The following is a 24903-nucleotide window of genomic DNA, read 5'->3' on the forward strand; positions in this document are numbered from 1 at the left end:
AATCCCACCCATCACAGGAAACATTGTTTATTTGTAACCAATATGGTGGTCCTCATGTGATTTTGTTTACCTTTCGGTTCGTAATTTGACAAAAACAAGTATTTGTTTGAAGTTTCTTTTCAGCATTTGAATCAAGATGCCGGGCTTCGTGACTTGCGGTCCCAACGAAGCTCTCGTTGTTTCGGGTAAGGATTTAAGTTGTCATTACATCCATATTAATGTTTTGCGGGAACGTAACCGAAACTCCATTTTGCTACAATAATTCTTCCTCTTGCAATTAGAAATATGTTAAGAAGCAATTCCTTGATATTGTTGTTAGTTTCTTTTAAATATAAGTTATAGACTTCCAGCATCATTTTAAGCTTTCGAAATATTATTAAATTAATTGGAATAGTTCATTGGGGCGTAGCCACCTTACAATCAGGTGGTTTTTTTTTTGTTCAAAAACAGTTGCTCTTGCATTTGTGTGGGGGGCAGTTCTGTTTTAACGCATGAGCGCACGCGCCCGAGCCTCATACAGTGATACTGGGGCTTATACAGTGTGGTGGCGGAAGTAAAATTGTGGGTGCCTGTACAAAAAGATTGATCGTGCATGCTACTTGAGCTTGCAGTTGTGTAGCTAGGGAAGGGGGATTCTAGGGCCACACTGGGCACTGCTCTAGGAGGGGGTGCCAAATCTGAGTTGAAAGGGTAAAAAAAAAGTTTTGCAGAACAAAAAAAAAAAAAAAAAGTGGTCGGGGTGCCAAAAATAGGTCCTGCATGGGTAGAGATCTCTTTTCAAGCTGCCCCTGTGTGTGTAGCCGCATAAAAATATTAATGAGAATAACAGCATGATAACTACACCAGTTTGTAGCTTGTAAACCATGCATGCTCAAACCATGCCCTGCGTGCCGAATGTGGCCTTCGGAGTAATCTGATGTGGCAGGTTACCTCAAATTTCGTTTTTCAAAAATGAGCTAAACGAAACATTACTAGATCATCTAAGCTCCACATTCTCAGATAACTTGAGAGAATGACCTGCTGCATTCAAATAACTTGAGTGACCCACGGTGTAGTTACACATCTCTTAAGCGGCTTGCAGCGCATTTCCAAATCACTAAAGTGAACCACAGCACGCTTTTAAATCATTCAAGCAGTCAGTGGCATGATTACGGATAACTCGTGATCCCCGGCACAGTTCCAGAGCACTCAAGCAGCCCACGGCAAGCTTCCAGATCACTTGAGTGACCCGTACTACAGTTCCACATCACTCAGGGAGGCCTACAAGTTTCCCAGAACTTACGTGACCCATGGCACATTTCCTGATCACTTAAGTGGCCTATGGCACGCTTCTAGATCACATAGCACATTTAGAGATCACTCAAGTGGCCCATGGGATCATTACTACTGGCCTGCGGCTCAGTTCCAGTGCACTTAAGTGCCTTGCAGCGTATTTCCATATCACTTGAGTGCCCACTGCGCTTTTACAGATCATTTAGATGACCTGCTGTGCTGTTACAGATCATTTAGATGACCTGCTGTGCTCTTACATATCACTTGAGTGACCTGCAATTTGTTTCCAAAGGAAAGAAGTAAGAAGTGGCCCACACTCCCTTAAAGGTTGAGCACCCGTGTTGTAAACCATCTTGAATATCCACTGCAGACTGAAATGTCATTCACCTATGCCTTGTTGACCCATGACCCATGTGATAGCCATTGATATGATAGAAAAATCTGCATGAGGAGATAGAAGAATCTTGTGCGATAGATGTGAAACTTCTAGGCTGCGGGAATAGTGTGGAAGCACTCACTCCTTCCCACTCCACTCTAACCCAATTTTCTTTTCTTATAAGTTGTGTGCATCGCCTATCATATTATACTAAAGGAGACACTCTATAATTCCAACTGCATCATGGGGGAAGGTTATAAACTGTCTTTCCCGACACAAAGTATCCAAAACCATACCCATCACCCAGCTTTATTTCCTTATATGGCCAAATCTGTTTTGACATCCCCCCCCCCCACACCTCATCTGTTTCTCGAAACTTCATGACACAATCAATCATTCCACGGAACTGGTTTTGAGGGAAAATAAAGCGTACTCCACCTTCTGCTATGGATTTTCTTTCCCTCAAAATTTCACTACTATGTGCATGAAGAAGTGTTTAATTTCAAGAATGTATTATTGCAGTCTCATAAATTGTTGGTCTAATTCAGTGGTTCCCTAAACTTTTTGAAGCACGACTCCCCCACAAACAAGAATTTTATTGCTGACCACCCTATTTTTTAAAACTTCAGTTGAAATTGAATTGATAGATGGTGCTGCATCGATTATATTCATTATGTGCATAATCAATTCTGCATTTCTCAATTTTTTTGAAAAATAGACATTCTGATCAAGATATGTCAGTGCTTGTGTGTGTGTGGTAAACACAGGTTGATGTGTCTGTTGAATATATATATTCAACAGACACATCAACCTGTGTTTGACAACCAATGAAAATTGAATGATTGTATATAGGGCTTCCTATAATCAAAATCTGCAACTATATAATTTCATCAAACCTGACAATTGAAATTTTACAAAGCTGTTGGCAAACATGAAAAAAAGAATGAATTTTATTTACTGTTTTTGACGTTTTAACTTTCAATGCGAAAGTTTCATTTTTCAGACACCCTGTAGTTTCTGATTTATTAGTTGTATGTGTTACTTTTGACTACTGAGTGTGCATATGGATGCACACTAGCTCCACTGAGAATTTTAGATTTGACATTTACATTGCAATAAAACGAAATAAATTTATTTTAAGACTAAATTTCAAGTATACATTTTTGCGAATCTTTCACAACCACCCAGCTCATTTTCGCGGTTTCCCAGGAGGTTGTCTCCCAATTTGGGAACCACTGGCCTAATTAAATGGAGGGAAATTTTGAAGATTTCAATTGTTTTTCATCAACTTTTATATCTTGGAAATATACATTTTTTCCAGCAGAATTGATGGGAGCGGGAAAAAGTTAGTTTTCATTATTTCTCATTGTAAATTTTATATCTTAGAAATGTATGTTTTTTTTTCTGTATTACTGTGAAGCAGGGCTTAAGAAATTAGAAAAATATTTTGGTGCCAGTGAATTTTCGTAGTAGCCAAGCATAATTTTTCCTCCTCATGAAAAACATCCTGAATGAAGTTTTTTTTACTTTTCTGAGATTTAATGACTCCTTCTCATGTTGAAAGACACTGCAATGAAATCTAAAAATTTTGGGTCATTCAGACAAGGGCCTGACAAACTCAGGGGGGTCAGGTCCCCATAGCGATTAAAAAATTGGTATTGGCAGCTAAAATTTTCTATGTGTAGTTACTGAATCTCAGAATCTAAGAACAATATAAAATTTTTGAAATTTCTATCAGCGTATCGATCAATACCAAAAGCGGTCATTATGTCCTAAAACAGTCGAAAGAAATATTATTTTTGATCTGTCTTTTGGGGAAAAAATGTTTGGACAAAAAAAGTTTTTTTTCCTAGTGCTTAGATCCTTGACAAGACTTGGTCAATACCAAATTTTTAGTTCCCATAGTGACCTGGTGCCTGGGATTTGCCATGCCGTGCTGTAAAGGGAATGCAATTATGGGTTTTAATTCATATTATTTATTATCACGATGTAACATTTCAAATTGACTATTGATAATCCTAATTATTTCCATTATAGGATGTTGCCATTCAAGCCCATTATTAGTTCCTGGAGGAAGAGTTTTTGTATGGCCAATCGTCCAACGAGTTCAGAAGTGAGTAAATCTAGTGTTATTTTCTGAGTAAACCATATCAACACTCATTCTCTGTCTACATTTAATGAATACTGTCGAATACTGTTATAACGAATGCCAAGAGACTGGAGAAATCACTGCGTTATAACAAAAATAAATTTTGTTATAAAGGAATTATATGTTTTCGCATTGCTCTTATGTAAACTTATCTGGGGGATTAGAAAAGTGTTCGTTAAAATGAGATTTTTTTTGCTATTACGGTATTTGTTAATACAAGATTCGATAAAACAATAAAAACGTCTTGTTAGTACAGAAGATCATCATCATCAGCTCCCCTTTCTATTGCGGAAGCATTTCAACCAGTCATAAATGTATTTTTACTCACAACTTCTGTTCTGTACACTTTCATCAACATTTCATGGGTCTCCATCACAGTTTTTCCCATTCTGTAGCAAAATTTTATGCTTATGCATTGTTAACAATGCATAAGCATAAAATTTTGTTAACAATTAATGCTTAAATTAATTTACTCTTATGCATTGTTAACAATGCATAAGAGTAAATTTTTACACTCAATGCATTCTATCAGTTACCCTGGGCAACTCTGGTTCAGATTAGTGTTTTCAATGCTAGGGGCGATTCTTTACATGTCTGTCAAGCGCATGCGTGGGTACACGTTTCTAACCCACGTTGTTCTTTAAATATTGGACCATTCACTAAACTTTTTGACCGCACCTTGTATAATAAAATCAAATAATTTCCATTATTTTTTACCCTTAGGATAACACTCAATACAATGACATTGACCATCGAAAGTCCAAAAGTTTATACTCAGCAGGGAGTACCCATCTCAGTTACAGGAATTGCTCAGGTAATTACACTCTTATTTCCATTGGCATGTTGGCTATCATTCATTAGCGATTTTTCCTTTACTAAGGATTTCTGGTTTTGCATCATGTTTTGGGAAGCAAACTGAGTACATACTCTTTGTAAGAAGCTTTCTTGTTTCATGTATTATAAGCACACTTGAAACTTTTGAAGTATCAATGCTTTGCCAGTTATATGTTCCATAATGGGTCCTACAACATGATTTCTGTTGAAGAATATAGGTTTTGATATTTATGCATGTTGCTTTAGATTCTTACATATATAAATATTGTAATTTTATTTTGCAGGTAAAAGTCCAGGGCCAGAATGCAGAAATGTTACGAGCTGCTTGTGAACAATTTCTTGGAAAGTCTGATGATGATGTCATGCATATTGCTCGTGAAACATTAGAGGGCCATCAACGAGCCATCATGGGAACGATGTCTGTTGAGGCATGTCATCAACTCTTTTTTTTTAAATTGTGTACTGATTGTTTTCAAACTCATTACTCTAAAAAGGCCACACATACACTTGAAACACTCATCCTGACATGTACCAATTCGTTAGAAATTCTCCAGAGGAATGTGCATGTATGCTTAAGTAGTAGGCCGGGTTCACACCGATGGGATAGGACAAATTTCAAATCATGCACCTTGACACGGATTGATTTAAAAAACTTGAAATTCAGGTTTTTAACCAGTCCACATTGAGTTGCATGCAGCATCATTTGCTGTATTATGCCAGTGTGAACCCAACTGTAGTAGTATGTTTTGCAGCTCCTAAGAGCATTGTGCAGAGCCTAGGATGTTGAAATATATCAACCTGTTAATTGTAAGGAGATTACTGGAAAAATATGTGTAACTCTGTGAAGCTGCCATGAATGCACGGTCATCAAACCAAGAGAGTTGCATCTGCTTAAAATTTGTAAAACATTGTTAAAAGCATTAAATGTTTCAATAGTTTTAACTTTTTTCATTGCAGCTATTGAAGCAGTATAACGTGTACCTTGTAAATCAAGCTGGAGACTTTATTTGTAACAATAACAAATGCAATTGAATAAAAGAACTACTACAAATTTCCATAATGAATATCACTCAAACCATCACTCACACAATAAAAAGGCATGAAATCCAGCCATTAAAGGGATCTATGTATTAAAACCATTTTCTCTTTCTCGCCAACATATGCATTTGAAACTCAGTTGGTAAATTCAAGGTTATTCAATGGAATAGTACTCAAAGTTATTGGTTGATAGATTGTATCAAGATGAGATGCCTGCTCAATATTGATGTAATGCTGTGATTATTCAGTGTTGATATAACTAGATGGAAGTGATAATGAATTTGATGTCTCTTTCTCATCCAAAACAGGAGATATATAAAGACAGGAAAAAGTTTTCAAAGCAAGTTTTTGAGGTAGCATCTTCTGATTTGGTGAACATGGGCATTACTGTTGTTTCTTACACCATTAAAGACATTAGCGATGAAGAGGTTTGTTTCATGTGTATATAGCAAATCTAGTAATTTTTAATGTCTCTTTTATTGTTTCTTGAGAATCTTATCCTTGCATATAATTTTCATGAACTGAATTAGCTTGTCATCCCTTTATGAGTACATAAACTTTGATTTTTTGAAGTGCTTCTGTCCCTTAATATTATTTAAAATTATCAAGAACTTTATATTAGTTCTTGAATCTGTGTAAATTTTAAAATTTATGAACTCTGTATGATTTAATTCAGTTTTTGACCACTGTGGTTACACAGTTCATGATGTGCATAGGTGTATATGGAAGGCTCAGAAGCCAATCAGTGTAAGTCAGTTTTTTGAAAATGAGTGTAATTGCAATCAACAAGTCTTCATTGTTGAAATTTTCAGTTGCAAAAGCATTCAAGTAGCTATCTTTATATTACAACAGCAGATAGCGCCACTTATACTGACCAGGGAATAATAAGATCCTTTTATCCCATTTTTAATATTTATTAACTTATACTGATTGGCTTCTGAACCCTCCATTTATGTCCTTGTCTTTTAATTAAAAATGAAGGTTTTTGAATCTAAAAAAATGATGAAGATACATGTTGTTCCTTTAAATGTGTTGTCACATTCTTCCACACTGGAAGTGAGCGTAAAATAACATGCCTGAAGTATGTAAATGAGAAATATACATTAATGAATATTTTTACTCTTATGTATCTTCATTAATAATGTTTATTTTTCAGGGGTACTTGAAAGCTTTGGGAATGGCTCGCACGGCCGAAGTGAAGAGAGATGCTCGAATGGGAGAAGCTGAAGCTCGTCGAGATTCTCAGATCAAAGTAATTTGATAAAATTATTTTTTCTTGGCTATTTGCTCCATGTAATTAACCCTCATGAAAATGGTGACTTTAATCGCCATTTAACGTGTATAAGCTTCGTCATTCGCAAAGGAACTGTTTGTTTTTTTACAAATAATAAAAAATGTTACGGGATATTCACTTGAACAGTTTCATTCCAGACTAATTTGCATTTTAATGCATTGAACACCATCCCATTTATTTCTGATCCATACATGAATTTTTCCAAAAAAAATTAGTTTAATTAATTGATTAATTTTTGTTTGAAGTTTTCAAATGCCATCAAATTTTCAAATTCCATCAGTATTGCCTACAATGTTGAGTTGAATAGATTAGCTATTAAATATTTTTCAAATAAATTTTTATTTGATGCAAAGATTTTTTTCCTTCAGAAGTAATTTAAGTAATTGTATTTCTACAGAATTTTATTTAAAAAATTTTCTCTCAAATTTTAATACGTTTTGGATATACGGCACATTTTAAACTGTGTTTTATTTTACATGAAAAAAGGAAGCAATGGCTGAAGAAGAAAGAATGGCTGCCCGATACTTGAATGACACAGAAATTGCCAAATCACAGAGAGATTTCGAGCTGAAGAAAGCTGCTTATGATGTTGAAGTGAACACTAAAGTAAATATGAATGTTATTTATTATTAAAAATCATACTTGTTATCTGAATTGCCTGAAGAGAGGGCCTCAAATATATTAATTTTTAGAGATATATCTTTGTTAATCCATTGTCATTGTTCAAACCCATGAAATTAATGGGTAATTAATTGTAACTGTTTCTATTATGACATTGTTTAGTAACTAATGCTTAATAATGGTAAGTTTAAATTGAAAATTACCATGGTTTGTGTGTGTCGTCTGATCATATGCAGTTAAACTATTTCATGTGGTAATTTTGCAGAAAGCAGAATCGGATTTGGCTTATAATTTGCAAGCTGCTAAAACCCGACAGCGTATAAAAGAGGAGCAAATGCAGGTGAAAGTCATTGAAAGAACTCAAGAAATCCAGGTTCAAGAACAAGAGATTCTTCGTAAAGAAAAGGAATTGGAAGCTACTGTTCGACGTCCTGCTGAAGCAGAGAAGTATAAGCTTGAAAAATTGGCAGAAGCTAACAGGTGAGAGCATATAAAAATATTTCACTTTGATATATGAAGTGACAGAAAATTAAAATGACATATATATATATTTTATTACCTACTCATAAATTACTGCCGTAGCTTTAGCAAAACCTTTGGGGTTTTTTTTTTTCAAAACCCTGGAGGCCTACTATTCCCTGATGCTTATAGAGAATAATTCATGTGACAAGGACCAGTTGTCTTGGATCGTTTCAAAGATATGAGGAAAAAAAGAATCGTGTGTTGGTCAGTGAAATGCATCCTTGAGATCACGGGACATAAAGAAGGAAAATTTTGTGTATTTTTTTTTATTTTTCGTATAGCCAATAACAGGCACACATTGAAGATTTTTTTTTTTTCATTTTTAGTTTCACTGTCATGGTGCTCTTTATGTTTATTATTATTTGAGCGGGATATTGAAGTTTACACGTCTAACTAGGGTTTTTTAAAGTAAATTTCGTTGTTTGATTCACATACTTCAGCATGAATTTCATTATTTGTGATGTTTCCTGCATAATAACTCAGCAAAATGATGAAAGTGTACCTTGATTCCTAAAGAACTGAGGAATAATTTATATTATGTTCCCCCGCCTTTTGATTATTACAATATATTTTGCAGTGATCAGTTGAAATTATTAGATTTTCTGGAATGCAATATTATTACTCGATCACTGATTGTGATTTATCAAAGTCAACAGTTTTGAGAATTCAACAAATTATACCTCATCTCATTTCATATTTTTCTTCCGACATAACATCTATATTCTGTATTACCATCTGCAGCAAATTCACAACTTTTTTCATGTAAGTATATGCTATTATGTGAATTTAAAATTGAGTTCGATCAGTCATAGAATGAATCTTTGAATGAGTTCCTTATTTGGCCATTTCACAAAAAAAAATTACTTTTCAGATAATAAAATGAAAGTATTTCATGTTTTTGTGATCATGTGATTATTTTTCAAAAAAACAAAAAAAACACTTCACCAGTGCAATGTCAGTGCAAAGGTAAAATATCGTAATCCAAATCTCAGTGAGTGGTTCTCCCCACTCCTTGTCACACTGAGAAAAAACGATGATTGTTCAAGCTTTGAGGTGGTACGAAAAATTCTCTTTTCTCCTTGAACAGTGCAGAATATCCGTAGCTCTGGGATTATTCTTTACAAGCATCGAGGGGGATGGTAGGTGCCTCCCTTCCTGGTTCCTCTAACTGAAATTTTCCTCTCTGCATTGCATCAACCATGTTGAATACATTCACCAATATAAGTAATTTTTGGAGTTTTTTCACTCTTTGTTGATGTTGTTGAATTCTCTATTGGAAGCATGGGTTTTTGTTTCTCACCCATCATTTAGTATTTCTCAACTTGAAGCAAACAGACAGCATTTGCTCATAATTGCAAGTGACATAATGCTTTAATTTTTTTTTTTTGCCCCCAAGTGGCATTGTAATGCTAGACCTCCAATTGTGTCCCAACCCATTCAGCATTAAAACTTGTTATGCTTCATATCTCCAGTGTTACGTCCCTATGAATGTCAATATCCACCATGCTGATGAGCTGCAATTCTCTGTCACAATTTTTTTTTATCTTGGTTTCTTTTGAAAGAAAAGTCAAATTTTTATGCAAGATTATTTGTGCATTGTATTGTAAATAAAATTTATTTTATTCAATAAGCAGCACAATTTTCCTAAAAATTCTTGATTTCATGAAAACAAAGATTATATATATATAATTTGATATCTTAAGATTGGGGCTTAATTTGTCAATCTTATCTGCATCTTAGAAATCGTGTAATTATGGAAGCAGAAGCTGAAGCAGAGGCTGTTCGAGTAAGTAGTTCAAATTTAAACAAAATAAAAATACATTATACTCTTGCTAATCTGTCACATATCATACCAGGGTGCTCCAGATTACCGAAATCTCTGGATCACTGGAACTCAATTGAGAAAAACCCCATCCAAATTGCATAAACTGCGGGGGAGAGACATGCACTGACATGTTTCCCCACTTCTATGCTTGAAGAAAACCTGTCCAAAAATGCAGGATTACTAGATGGGCCAGATTATCAAGCATCTGCTGTAATAATGTAGTTTGAAATGTATTCATATTTGATGGTGCCGAGAGCAAGAGAATCAACAGACATGACAGATAGGAGTATACAGTCATACCCAACTTCAGAAATTGTTCAAACACTAACGATTTAAGTTGTGGTAAAGTTTTTGCTGATAATGCCTCTTTCTCACTCCTTAAGATTAGAGGGTGGATAAAGAGAATCAATCTGCAGTTTTTCTGTATTGCTTTTCACCTATTTGTTTTTGACCATAGGCGGAGATAGACTTGAACGGCTGTGGGGGCAAGGTGATGATGTAAAGGCAGGGAGGGTGGGGTATTGGTGCCCCGTCCCATATCTCCACCCATGACATTGATGCAATTCTCGCAGTAAAACATTTTTTAATTTTAAGAACAGTACATCAAAAGCTTTTCTGATTCTCTTAAAGTGCCTCCAAAAAAAAAAAAAATTAAATAAATTTTAGGACAACATGACATAATTGTAGTAACATGTCAGAGTATTGCTGCGTTTCACACACACACACACACACACACAAATTAGTGATAAACATTATTACTTTATGTATATTTTTTTTACTGTGAAACCTGTCTAAGATGTGCACTGTATGAGACAGAAACCAGTCTTAAGCGGAACAAATGTATAGTATAGTGAATAATTAATGCCTTTTCAATAATAGGACACCTCTTTAAGACAGAAACTGCCTAATGCAGAAAGGAAGCCACAGAAGACATATTAGTCACAGATTAGTCATATGCCACGGAAGGCATATTAGTCTATTCATAGATGCAAAACCTGCTAAAGTGGAAAGAATTTTTGTCCAAGAGCAACTTTTTGTCCTTTGGATGGGACGAAAGTTAATTCATTCTAATCTCCCTTTTTTGTTAGGTGAACTTTTTCACTTCTTGGAAAAACAAGTAATGCTTATTATCTATCTGAACTGGTTCTTGGGGTCGGGCTTGAGAGGAAGGAGATTCACTATTCCAAAATTTTGTAAAAGCTTGTTTAGCATTTCATTTATGATGGAAATGATAACTTTTGTTAGAAAACACTCCTATTTCTTGGAAAAAGTTTGATAATTTCGGGAGATTAGTATGCAAGGAAGACTGAATTATTGTTCACAAATTAGCAATATCATGTTTTTGCTGCTGCAGAGATTTTCATTCAGTGGAGATGGCCACCAACAACAAGAAACGTGTATTGAATTTGAACACAAACATGGAATTCATAAAAGCGTAAATAAGCAAAATTTAAGTATTACAGATATGTAGAATATTTTTTTCTTTCACGAATGGTACTGGTTGTTGATCTCATTGTCACTATTTTTTTAAAAAGGTGTGCAATTTCTCAATTTTTATTTTAAATACAGTGAAACTTCACTACAATGATACTCGATATAACAATATCCTTTACTATGATAAATTCCTCTGTAACAATATTTTTAGGAAATTTTTTAAATCGCTATAAAACAATATTTTTTATACGTTCTGAATTAAAGTTTAACTTCATCACTTGTTTTCTTTCTGAAGCCACCTGATAACATCGGTATTTTGCTCTAAAAAATCCCAGAAAACTGAAGTAAGTTATTGATATTGTGGTACTTATGGTGTAAGACATGAAATTGCAATGTAGTGAACATCTTTACAGGGGCAATGCACTGAATTTTTATAATAAATTAATCAAATACAATTTTTTGTGGTGAATAAATACATAAAAGCACATTTTCTGATGTATTAACAGTGTCAATGTAGAAAAGATGACAGTATAAGTTTGATTACACGTAAGGATAATTTTGCCTCTCGATGTAACAATCTCTCTACAACAATATTTTTCTTGGTCCACAGAATATCGTTATATCGAAGCTTCACTGTATTAAAAAATTTTAATTTTTGACAAAAGTAAGTGTTCATTCTATTGCTATGCAGGAGAACATTTTATATTGAAGTTTAGCTATTAGTGCATTAAATATGAAATTTCAAATGTACAGCTATTCGAAACTGTAAACATAAAAAAATTCAAAATAATGTTTTTTGTCTGTTTAACATTCGTTGGTTTATAGAGTTATAAGTTTCGTAAATGATAGAAATAAATGACTGCATATATTTTTTATGTGCATCTTTAAAATGGAAACCTGTCTGGAACGGAAAATAATTTCAGTCTCTTGACCTTCCATGTTATACAGGTTTCACTGTATATAGTTTTGTTTGAAAATTCAAACTCCAAGCAATGCGAATAACTCATGTGTATTCTTAATCTTGAAGAGTAATGGACAGATTTGATGTACTAATACATATGTTTTATGCTATGAGTTATTTATTATGTATTTGATTGTTAAGCTTAAAGGTGAAGCTGAAGCGTTTGCAGTAGAAGCAAAGGCAAAAGCAGAAGCTGAGCAAATGATCAAGAAAGCAGATGCATTCAGAGAATATAAAGATGCTGCCATGGTTGACATGTTTCTGGAAACTCTTCCAAAGGTTGGTGTTATTTTAAAAACTTGAAACCATCTTCTTGGTATGTTGTTACTTTCTGTCTTCATTCTTTGTCACTTCTCGGCCACCTATCTGAATTTACTAGTTATAATGTTTTGAAGCATAGTTGGGGTTTTGACATGACGTACGTCAAAAACCGGTTTAAACTTCCAAAAATCATCACAAATGGTTTTGAATAATATTTTGAACACAATAGGTATATAACATGATGAGAAACATTTTTTTTGTACATTAAGTTTTGTTTTTGAACACTAATTTATTACAATAACATTAAAGTAAAACATTAATTATAATTAACAATTTTGTACGGGCCATATGGTCAAGGTTCGGCAGTGCTTTCCATGGAGAGAGCTTCATTTTCCTTTCCTCTTTGGCTGCTTTCCATCGTGCCGCCATATCAGACACCCTTTGGTAGTATAAATACCAGAGAAGGGAGAAGGGGGGGGGGAGGATGGCTAACACAGGTTATATTATGCTTGTTTTGGCCATGCTAAAAACGTGCCATAGAAATTGATGTTGCCATCTACTGTCTTTTAAATCTACTATCTTTTAAATCTGTTGTATCTTCTAAATTTATTTATTTATACAATATTGTTCGGCCGAAGAGGGTGTGGTGATGAGATTTGACATAGGTGATTGATGCTACATACAAAATCAGAGATTGAAGTACAGTCTACAGAATTTGATGGAAGGTTGTTCCAATCAATAATTGTATGGGGGGAAAACTGAATTTGAAGCAATCTGTGGATGCAAAGAAAGGTTTAAATTTTTGGGAGTGATTGAATATATTGGAAAAAAAAAAGTGAAGATTTGATTAGAATGTGGTTAGTGTAAATGTTAAAATAGCTGTGGATAATTTTGAAAAGTAATAATGATAGGTGCCCGATATATCTACGGGAGGAAAGTGTGAGAATATTAAGTTGGCGTTTGAGCTATGTGATGGAAACAGAGGAAGACCAGCAGCTCAAAATAAAGTGGATAGATTTATTTTGGATAGATTCCAGCTTTGCTTTGTGTATGGGTATCCCAAATTTTGCAGGCATAGGAGAGGACAGGAAGGATATAAGTTTGGAAGCATACGATGTCGGTGGTGGTGGGTGGAATATTTGAGGTTATGATAAAGGAAAAAGTTTTTGAAGGCATTTTTGAGATATATAATCCGTGTGGAGGTTCCAATGAAGATTGCCAAAAATGATCACATCCAGGTATTTGTAATGAGAAACCTCTGTGATTAAAGAATTATTAATTGAGTAAGGAAATTCAAGGGGAGATCTTTTACGGGTAAGCTTCACGAAGGCTGTTTTGGAGATGTTTAGGGGTAGTTGCCAAGATGAGCATCATTTGGATATAGTGTTAAGGTTGTGCTGGAGAGAATCTTGGTCGGATCTGCTGTGAATTCTTTGATAAGTAACACAATCATCTTTGAAAAGTCTGATGGAGCAATTGATTTACAATGGTAGGTCATTAATATAAATTAGAAATAATAGAGGGCAGAGGACCGATCCCTGAGGCATGCCAGACTTGGCCCGGAGGTATGAGGAGTTTTGACCCTTGAAACAGTCAAACTGACTGCGATCAACAAGGAAGGCCTTCACCCATTTCAGCAATTGAACACATAAGCCAAGGTTTTAAATTTAAGAAGAAGCTTACTATAGGGCACCCTGCTTTGGAAAAATCCAAGTATAGGATATCAGTTTGTAGGTTGTTGTCAATACTATTAGATAAGTCATAAATGAAAAGGGCTGAATAGGTGGAAATAGATAATGATAATCTAAAGCCATGTTGGTTAGGAAAAAAGAAGTTAATTGAGTCAAGGTGTGAACAGATTTCCTTGGCAACTATATGCTTGAAAAGTTTGCAGCAGGTAGAGGTGATGGCGATTGGTCTAAAATTCAGGGGATTAGAGGGAGGACCTGATTTGTGAATAGGTATTATTTTATTAATTTTGCAGTCGGAGGGCAAGCGGGAGGTATTCAATGAAACGTTGAAGATAATTAAGAGATAGTTGGAAATTTCATTTGCATAGAATTTGAGATTATGGTTTGGCATCCCATCTGGGCCAGTGGAGTGTGGTTTAAATTTTTTCAGTAGATTCGAAAGGTCTTTGGAGAAAAAAACCGGACTGGAGTTATGAAGAGAGTCGGAAAAGGGGTATTGAGAGAGGGGGTTGGGATCGGAAGAGAAAACAGAAGCAAAAGCCTGATTGAATTCGGGGGCAATATCAACGGGAGAAGTAAAAAGGTTTGGCATTAGTACGTTCAATTAGAATATATTTGAATAAAGAAAATGCAGTGAAACTCTTCTAAGATGACTGTCCGTGGAGGTGACCTATCACAGAATAGAGGTTGTATGACAGGAAAAGCACATTTCAGGGGCGTGTCAGAATAAAGGTTTTCAATGTCACAAAAGAATCTTATGCTCTGTTTACTTATAATGCCCACAAAACAGATACATATACAGTGAAACCTCGTTACAACGATACTCAATATAACGATAAATCCCTCTGCAACTTTTACAACTTCTACAAATTTTTTCAAATATTGTTTGGAACAGCCTATAGTCTGTAATGTTAAACTGCTCTTAACACAGGGTCGTAATTTCAACTTTTTCTGGGGGGGGGGGGGCAAAGAACATATACTCAATATATGGGTATATATATTTGTGTATATATATACACCATTTTTAGTATATTTTCAAAAGCTGGGGGGGGGGGGGCCTGACCCCCCAAATGACGGGCCTCTCTCTCAATATAGCAATACCATTTACTATGATAAATCCTTCTATAACAATTTTAGGAGGATTTTGAAAACCACTACAACTTTTATTGATTTTATTTATTTTTCGCTTGAAATATCCTTCAGTATATTTTTTAACTCATGTCGTATGTTTCAGTTCTTCAGAGGACATCTAATAATATCGGTGTTGAGCATCACCTAATCACCGAAAGTATTTGGTATTTTTACTTTTTGTGCAATACACCAAAGTGTAGTGCGATAAACTCCTTTATAGGATCAATACACATCTAATTGAATTTCTTTTATCAGCTAATCAATTAAAATATTTTGTGAAGGGTCCGGAAAACAGGCCCAAATTTTGGCTGGGCTCAGACCTCTAATATTGGAAGAAGAGTATGAATTTTCACATTTAACAAAAACTATTGCTGAACTTAAATGATGATTTTCAACATTGTTAAGATATCGGTTAATCTTACAGATCGATTAATCTCAGACTGCACAAACTATTTACGTAAATTTTGCATTGATAGAGCATTATTATTTTTGTATTGCATTGATATACAGATAATGTGAAGAATAATTTGATAAAAAAAAAATTAGTTTTCAATGCAGTGCTATACTTTACTAATTGTAAATACTACATACAACTGTTTATTCAAAATATGTGTTATTAGAGATTAGGGTTAGGTTTTTAGCCTCAGAAAGTAACTCAGTATTAAAAGAGTCAGAAACTTACTGTCAGTGTTTTCAAATAGTTTTTTAACTTTTTAAACATATCAAATAACCAAAAAACTTACTTTTATGCAGATTAAAGTTTTCATGTTTTGAATTGCTATATAATTACTGAGTATAAAATGTCTCTTATGGTATTTTAAATTTTCTGATCTATTCAAAATTTTATTTCGTACTAAAAATTCTTGTGCAGCATCTGTTAATACACTAATCAAACTTATTTGTTCTCACTTGAAATTTCTGGCTTGCTTAGGTTATATAAATCTGGTGTTTTAAAAAGCGTTATTATTACTTATTTCAATCAAACCAGAGCTGGCAGGACTTGATACCCAAAGCATTGTTTTGCATGTTTAGATACAGCTTCAATTGGAAAAACATTGCATCTCAAAAATGCTAGTAAATATACCATATCATAGTCAAACTTATTCTTACTTTTGCACTAAGAATAACTTACAGGATATAAGCATCATATATAAGCTTCTTAAGCATCATATATAAGCCAGCACTGCCAAAGTAAAGAACACTTTAGTCCTACTATATATCAATTTTTTTGGGAGGGGAGGGTGTGTGCTTTTGGTGCTGCTCCTCCACAGTAAAAGTTTATTTTAAACCTCTGTATTTCAAAATAAGCTTTGGAATGCCAACCATGCGATCTCTTTTGCATTTTGTGAAAATGCATTCCTCCATGAATCATATATTATCTTATTATTTAAAAAATTCCAGTAAAAAATGTTAACATTTATTTGAAGGCTTGCTAGGAACATACTGTCTAAACAGACTGGCAAAAATGACTAAATATCAAAGTTCGTATATAAATGTTATAAATCAGTTCTTGCTTCTAAGATATTGTACACAAGCACTCCAACATTGAAACCATTCAGAGAAAGTTTCTGATTTGCCAAAATTTCTCATAACCGAGGTGGCAAAAATGAAAATAAACATCAGAAAAGTATTGTCTTGTTGAAAATTGTTTTTGTTTCTTACTCAAAAGTACTGTATATTTCCAAATATATATACTCAACTAAGAAAAGCATTATCCCTCTTCCTGTGGTGATGATATAAAGTCACTACTTCTGCTATCGCTTTAAATATGACATAATAAACAATATTTGACTGTACTTCATCATTTTAAAACATTAGTAACTAGTGTTTTTGCAATTTAAAATGTAGATTGCAGCAGAGGTTTCAGCACCTCTTACTCAGTGCAGAAAAGTCACAATGGTATCCACTGGTAAAGGCGAAGTTGGTGCCAGTAAATTGACTAATGAAGTTCTGGATATCATCACTAAAGTCCCACAGGTTGTCAGCCAGTTGACTGGAGTGAACATTACTCACGTAAGTCTTGCATCTTGATTATCACAGTTGGGGATCTTAATTGGGATTTTTTTGGGAGAGGGTGTGTGCTTTTGGTGCTACTTCTCTACAGTAAAAGTTTACTTTGAACCTCTGTATTTCAAAATAAGCTTTGGACTGCTGAAAAGTAAAATCAGAGAACTCACAGAAAAAACCTTATTGATTTATGAGGCAGCAGGTTTGCAGCTATTGTCATTAATTAGCTGCCATTAGACCTTACCTGCAGAGGAATATAGACTTTGTTGAGGAGGTGCAGAGAAGAGCTATGTGTGCTCTGGTTGGTACAGAAGGCTTGAAATATGAAGCAAGACTTGATTTCTTCAATAGGTTCGGGTTGGAAAAACACAGGTGTCGGGGGGACATGATGGAAGTTTTTAAAATTTTCAATGGGAAAGATAAGATGAACCATTAATGCACCATCAATCGACTGCTTTGACTAGGGGGCACCAATTTGTTATGGCCATATTTTCTTTCAGCCACCCGTTGGGCATTTTGCTTGTTGTGGCCTTGTATTTGCATTGTGTAATGCACAATAACCCCTAAAGCTATGTATGGTATGCCTACCGTAGAGAGGTGTGTGAAAAATGATCGGCAACAGCAGAAAAATGGAGGCAAAGTAATAAGAAAATTGTGAAAACATTTGCCATAATATGCAAGAGTGTATGCCAGCTTTTTACGTATTTCTAGTACACATATCTCTATGCATTTTTAGGAATGCCTGTTGCACATTTCTAGTAATAGAAAAGCCTTACACATGTCTAGGAGTAGCCATCCCTCTCGGGTATTTCTAGGCATACTTCAAGTATCCTATATATATATATCTAGGTATGAACAAGTTTCCTATGCATTTCGAGGGGGTTCACAAGTTTTTGCTGATAACACATGCCTCTTACACGTTTTTCTATGGATATTCAAATTCCTATGCATTTCAAACAGTACTTGAAGCATGAAAGGTTAAAAACCACTGACCCATGGTATTGAAGGAGGTTAAGAATTCCTTATTGTTATTTTTTCTAAGGCATACGCACAGTAATTTAATTTATAAAATATCTTACAAGTGTCATGGGAAGCATTTATGTAGTAGATTGTGGGTTTTTTTTCCATAATTAGGTTTTATGTCTTGTTTAAGTGCATTGCCAGCTCTAAATGTATTGGGTGATTTAAATGGCTGTTTAAGTGATTGAAGTGGGTTCTAGATTTTATTGTGGGCTTATTATTAGACATTACAATTCCAAAATTCCATGATTACATAGATAAAATCACAAAAGTTTTTCTTCCAACTTGCTATAGGTGTTAACTAAGGGAAAGTATGGAGGCCATAACAGCAGTTGGTAATCACCATTCCCAACATGACTGATCCAATGTTTTCGCAATTTGACCTTGAAGAATTTATAAACATCACAATGGAAATAGGGCAGAGCACTGTTAGTAGGCCTGATGAGGTTCACTTTGATTATCTCCAGCTGCAGCATGATCAGATTTTCTAACTATAAGAAAACTGCTGTCCACTTGCAGCTACAACCAAAACAAAACTTTGAGAAATACTTGCCTTATAACATCAAACTTGATCACAATATCTATTGCAGCCATGGAAGAATCACAAAGTCACTCCAATCACTGCATATGGATTTAAAAGCGTTCATTTTTGTACCTACATGCTATGTCATCTCAAATCAAATTGACTGATAAATGGCTCATCTATTAAAATAATATTTTTCTGTACCTGAATAAAATGTCATATCGTTCATTTCAGTCCATGAAACTTGCACAAGCTGCCATGTGAGACCAAACATGAAGGTTCAAGGCAAGAATCTTAAATTTTTTATGCACATTTTTTTTTAAATACTCCAGCATGAATGTTGTGTTTTGATTTTGGCATTTGTGTCGATTTTTTTTTATTTCATCAATGGTTTCAGTTTTTGCACTGATTGCCACACATATATTTTTTTGCTCATGAGAAAACCTAAATTTTTCTATCAAATATCATATAAAAGAAAAAGCTCACATATTTTATTAACATACGCTATTTAATCACTGCTTTCTGGTGCTTATGGTGTACAATGCATCTATGTGGAAAAAGTTGTAGTGATATTCAAGCTGAATATTCAGATCTTTGCAAATTTTTTGTACGTACATTTAAAAACATTTTACATGTATATCTTGCTCGTACGAACCCTTGTGCAATGTTGTGAATTTATCGTGCGTTAATCATCATAACCTATACATATGTATGTGTGTGTGTCTTGAAGTTTTAATAGACAGAAATTTTAAATGCTTTAGAGAATTTCAGAATCGCATCAGAATAGGAACATTAGAAATGCTTTCTGATTTATTTGAAACAACACAAGATTTTTTTAAGGTGTTAGATGTAGCTGCAATGGAAACATGATTTTTAAATTTCAGTACAAATAAAATTGGTAACGTGAGATATTTTGGTCTGACAAAATGATCTTAACATGGAAAAATTGCTAACAGTATTGTTTTGAAAACAAGAAAGGATAAACTCATAGAAAGTTCCCCTTATACAGAATCTACTCACTCTGATTGCAAGTGCTAATTGAATGGAATGACCAATCTTTGTGAAAGAAAGAAAAATTCATATATTTCTTCCAAAGCGTTTTGTAGGTTAGTATTTATATAGTTGCTTGTATGTATTGATATAGATGCTATTTTCATCTGTAGTCTACAACTGTCATTGAAACTGAATATGTTATTGATATTGTGTTGGATATTTACCCTATATTATTTCTGTGTGTGTGTGAGTTGATTTGTGATTTCATCTTACAGATTTCTATTCAAGCCCAACTGATAATATTTTTTAATTTCATCTATAAAAAGATGAGAAATATTGAGATCACATAATGTATCTTTGTGTAGAGCTTAGAAGTAGTGAGTGTAATTACATTCAAGTGTAAATAATGAAAACTAAATTGGGATAAGATCTGATAAAGAAATTTTGGATTCATAATTTCAACCAAATCTGGGAGGATAGATTGGGGTATATAGGGTGATTTAGAATTTGGGGGGGGGGGGATAGAACACCTAAATAGTCATTTTTCGTCATGGAATATGAAAGGTTGAGGTGGAAGCACTGCAATTAAACATTTTGGAGGTACATTGATGACACTAATTTTGGCGATGAGATACAAGGGTGTTCAAAAGGAATTGCGTACACAAAGCTCAGGAAATGAACCAAAAAAATAAATTGGGAGAGAAGAAAGTTTGAAGGAGAAACGTGCCGTTTAATTGCCGTGCTGTATCTAATCCATTGCAGCAGAAACCTAGTGAAAAAGGATTCTGTAGTTCACTGAAAAATAGGCATAATAATAATAACGTGATCCTCACATATTCCCAAGGGATCAGCATGATCCGTCCAGGGAATTTGTCAGTGTTAGTAAACATCCATGCCCGAACCGGGATTCGAACCCAGACCTGCACAGTGAGAAGCTAGTTCCCTAACCACTCGACTGCCAGGCGGCAATATGTACTGTATTGTATACTGTATTATGCTGGAATTATGATACCACCCTCACATTAAATTTTGGTTTTATTGGAGCAAGGAATATCAAGGGTATGGTGAGCCAAACAATGATGAGCGGTACAGTAACTTGTAGTGGATTTCGTGTTAACCAGGGTGTACCATGAGAACCTTGGTGGCAAGGTGCAAGTTGGGACAATATGGTATTTGCTACTGGTGAAAAGCCATTGTGCATTCTTTAATCCTTTTATGATCATGGATGTATTATTGTGTTCAAACACCAGTGGAATAAATTCAAATAAGTTCTGTTTTTTTTTTCTTTCTCTTCACCATTGCAAAGCTTAATACTCGTAGTTACTCTTATCAACTAAAATTGCTTTTTCTTTCCCTTTTTTTATATATATTTTTTCCTTCTTATAACTTGCGGTTAGGTTTATCACTGATCCTTTAAATAGAGATAATCAAAATTTGTTGCCAAAAGCACAATTAAAAGTACCTATAACAACCATGGCTATTGCAATTCAATCACAGCATTCTATGACCAAAAAGGCTTTAGGTGTCTTAAAGTTCTTTTCATGAATCACCATGAATAGTAAAACCTTATTTATCCAAAATTCTGTAAACTGACAGCAGTTTCATCAGTGATAATATTTTCCCACAATGGTGAGAAAATCATCGCAGAAGAAATAACTATGAGTAAGCAACAACAATGCTATTTTAATGCTTTTGAGGAATTGTTTGGATGAAGCTGCAAGAACATCGGATTTTTTCAGAAATAATTTTTGTTAAAAAACTTTTTAATACTGCTGCATAGCAAATGCTAACCAAATTGTCCATGTACTTGTTGAATGCACATTTGATTTTAATTGGTATATATACGATATTTGATTATCCAGAAAACTGTATATTTATCAATATAAGATCGTTGCAATTATATTTGATAATGAGGTTTTGCAGCAAGCACCTTTTTGCACCCCATGCAAACGTAACTGCTGTGCTCTGTAGTACCATTACTATTCCTTTTTTGAAGATGCACACCATGACAAAAAAAACATTATCTAGGTAGGTTCTACCACTTATTAAAATTTGGCAGATCTTTCATAGCAGAGAATGATGATTTATGAAGAAAATTACACTTCTACGCACGTTAGCAAAACAGGTGCTTTGCTGTACTCTAGCATGTGGATTGATGAAAAAAAAATTGTATTGTAGCCAAAATTTTTTTAGTGTAATTACTAATTTGGTCTGAGGACAACACAAAATTTTATGAATTCATGTCAGTTTGTATAGCATGAAAAGGAGTGTCTCGAAATAAAATGTTCGGCTCACTGGTAAAATTTTTATCAATTTTCCAAGCCCTACTTAGGTTAGGATTACCAGATTCAAGGTCAGCTGTAGGCACATTCTTTATACTGTCACTTTTCTAAATTTTTACAACAGATAGCGCCAGAAGGAATCAGCATTGAGTTTGTATGAGTCCTGTTCTCTTTTTTTCTGAATGGAAAAGGTAACAACCTCCTCCTTCCTTCAGTATACTGCATTAGATATTGGTAAGCATACAATGGTATTCTTAAAGTTGGATAGTGTGGTTTTCTTCTTCCAAAGCTGTATTCTTTTGGGCTGTCTTTTTCATATCCTGGGGCAACATGGGTTCTTATATTCTGGGAATTTCAAGAGCGATTAGTCAAAGTGTGTAAACATGTGTGGGAAGAAAAAAAAAAACCACCCACTTGATATCAATGAAGAGATATTTTTCAGAGTGGAAGAAAAATTCCCCAGAAAAAAAAATTTCCTGAAATCTGAAAAGGACGACAAAATGGTGAATTTTTGCCACCTCGTTGGGCATTTTGCCTGTTGCCACCTTGTATTTGTATTTTCTGAAACACCAAAGGGACATCAAAAAAGAGGATTTATGTCTGGTAATCCTAACTCTAGTGCCTCAGTATTTAATTTGCAATGATGGATGACACAACGAAAAATGAGTCGGCGAGTTTTAGCAAGTTTGGCTCATTTTTTTTTAACACTGTATATAAACCTTTATGAAAGGAGACGTGAGGTTTTGATTAGCTTGGGCTGCATTTCACCAATTTTATTTAAAAATCTTATAGCTTAGATGGGGATTCCCAACCCATGTGCCATAGTTATTTTGAATTATTAGAGATATTTTTGGAGGAGGGAGCTACATCAAAAGTAGTGATTGGGACAAATGATTCTCTACCAGTATGTCACAGCTATTTAGGATACGGCTAAAGTGCTTCTGGATATTTTAAATTTAATTTTACCCCCATGGACATAAAAAAGCTTGGGAGTCTCTGACTTAGACATGAAAAATAATTTGTTATGCAAAAGCTTGGAGTGTTGAAAAAAACCCAATTACATGAATCAATTAACAGTTGTGTGTTGTTTGTCTAGTCATCATTGATTGAAATAATTCAGTGCTTCAATTGCACTTGATGATGTAATCAATGACTTTTTTATGAAAAATGTGTATGGTAGCAATAGGAAAATGTACAGAATACATTAATGTTATGACTAGTATGTCACCCACTTCATTCATTATTATATTGTAGCTTCATGTATTTGAAATCAACGATGCTTTCAATTTTTTTTCTCTCTCCACATCATTTGCTTGAAATATATGCTCACACTGTGTGAATTATTGATTGTAATCTTCATAATTTTCTATAATAAAATTCATTTTGCCTTTTCTTGTGTTACAGTGATTTATTGGGACCAATGTTTGTGATGCTCTTATGGTACTATTATGTAGTCGACGCTCGATTTTACAAACTGTATGTTTTTACAAACTAGTCATCAGGTTCCAAACAAATGCCTTTAACAGCTATAAAAATTTCTAATTCATTATATTCTGGAAAAACAATGCCTGTTAAGTACTGCCATTCTGTGTTTGTGAAGTGCAAAGTGGCAAATCAACAGGCATGATAAAATAGAAAATACAGTTGAGCCTGTATATAACGAAGTTACATTGAACAAGAAACACATTAGCTTTTTCCAATAGTCCTTATAACCAATTTACAATAAATACTTGAGCATAACCCTTACAGTGGCACAATGCTGAGCTATCTCCTCTTACTTGATCTGCTTTATTTGGCAATCTCAAAATATCTTGGGTTCTTAAAACTCTCTCATTTTGGCAAGCCCAGTTGCAGTTAGTTTTATAGTGAAACATGTTTTCCATCCCCCTTCTAATCCATCAACTGCCAGCGGGCAGAGTCAGCTTTTGTTCAAAATTAAGATAAAAGAAGGGGGAGAGAAAAGTTGCTTTCCCTTCAAGGAAAAAACATTTATGCTTACAGCATAAGCAACAGAAAACGATAGTTTTTCTTTCTTGTTTTATTATTTGGTGTTGGGGGTGGCAATTTCTAGAGGGCTTTGTGATTTTCTCTGTGGCAGTTATAATGCAGATCAGGAAAATTTTAAAAACCTCTTAGAGGGTTAATGAGAGGAATCCACTCAGAGCAATGTTTCTTAACCTATGGCCCGCAAAAATGGGATAGGTGATCCTCAGACAGACTTGAAACTTGATAATACTGTAGTTAAAATGGAAATTACTCACATCGCAAATATTAATAACTAGCTGTTACTCTTGGCTTTGCTCGTGTGGATTTGTTAACCTGATTGACAATGATGATTGCCTTTTATAAACTTTGAACCGCCTCAAGACACCCCCCCCCCCTCAGAGGTTGATATTTGTAAACACTTTAATGTTCTAGTGTTTACAAAAACAAATGTTGGCATAAACGAAACAGGTTATGTCAATCCCTCTTTATTCGAATGGTTCTGGGAATGAACAGAAACATTTCTATCTGTATCTAGGAGAGCACCAGTAGCCTTGGAATAGTGCAGTGGTACTTTACATTTTCAGACTTAGTTTTTGAAAAAAATAACTCTTGATTTTATGGAACTTATTCCTTGGAAAAAAATGCAATTCTTGTTATAAACTTCATTCCATCTAATATCCAAA

At 34.4% G+C, this 24903-nt stretch overlaps 1 protein-coding gene across 2 annotated transcripts; it reads left to right on the forward strand.

Moving 5' to 3' along the window:
• LOC149087584 (flotillin-1-like) lies at window positions 1-23626 on the forward strand. 2 transcript variants are annotated; one of them, XM_089231513.1, is made up of 12 exons: window positions 1-185; window positions 3686-3761; window positions 4521-4611; window positions 4916-5059; window positions 5978-6097; window positions 6826-6921; window positions 7450-7569; window positions 7850-8064; window positions 9847-9892; window positions 12468-12605; window positions 17258-17422; window positions 19194-23626. In XM_089231513.1, the coding sequence occupies exons 1-12, from the start codon at window positions 137-139 to the stop codon at window positions 19221-19223; spliced, it is 1290 nt and encodes a 429-aa protein (XP_089087639.1). In that variant the 5' UTR covers window positions 1-136; the 3' UTR covers window positions 19224-23626. The 2 variants fall into 2 exon arrangements, with proteins under 2 accessions (XP_089087639.1, XP_089087638.1); XM_089231512.1 differs by having other exon boundaries at window positions 8-185; window positions 18731-23626.
• Window positions 23627-24903: the final 1277 nt, after the last annotated feature.

Source organism: Pholcus phalangioides, unplaced genomic scaffold (assembly GCF_987345545.1).
Source record: "Pholcus phalangioides strain wild (caught in Gottingen) unplaced genomic scaffold, Ppha-v1.0 ptg000004l_1, whole genome shotgun sequence".
Taxonomy (NCBI): Eukaryota; Metazoa; Arthropoda; class Arachnida; order Araneae; family Pholcidae; genus Pholcus; species Pholcus phalangioides.

Excerpts from the sequence above, each read along its gene's own strand:
- LOC149087584 (XM_089231512.1), top strand. The coding sequence starts at position 137 with ATGCCGGGCTTCGTGACTTGCGGTCCCAACGAAGCTCTCGTTGTTTCG. Across the intron at positions 7,570-7,849 it reads ATGTTGAAGTGAACACTAAA|AAAGCAGAATCGGATTTGGC; the intron begins GTAAATATGAAT and ends GTAATTTTGCAG. Across the intron at positions 17,423-18,730 it reads CTGGAGTGAACATTACTCAC|GTGTTAACTAAGGGAAAGTA; the intron begins GTAAGTCTTGCA and ends AACTTGCTATAG.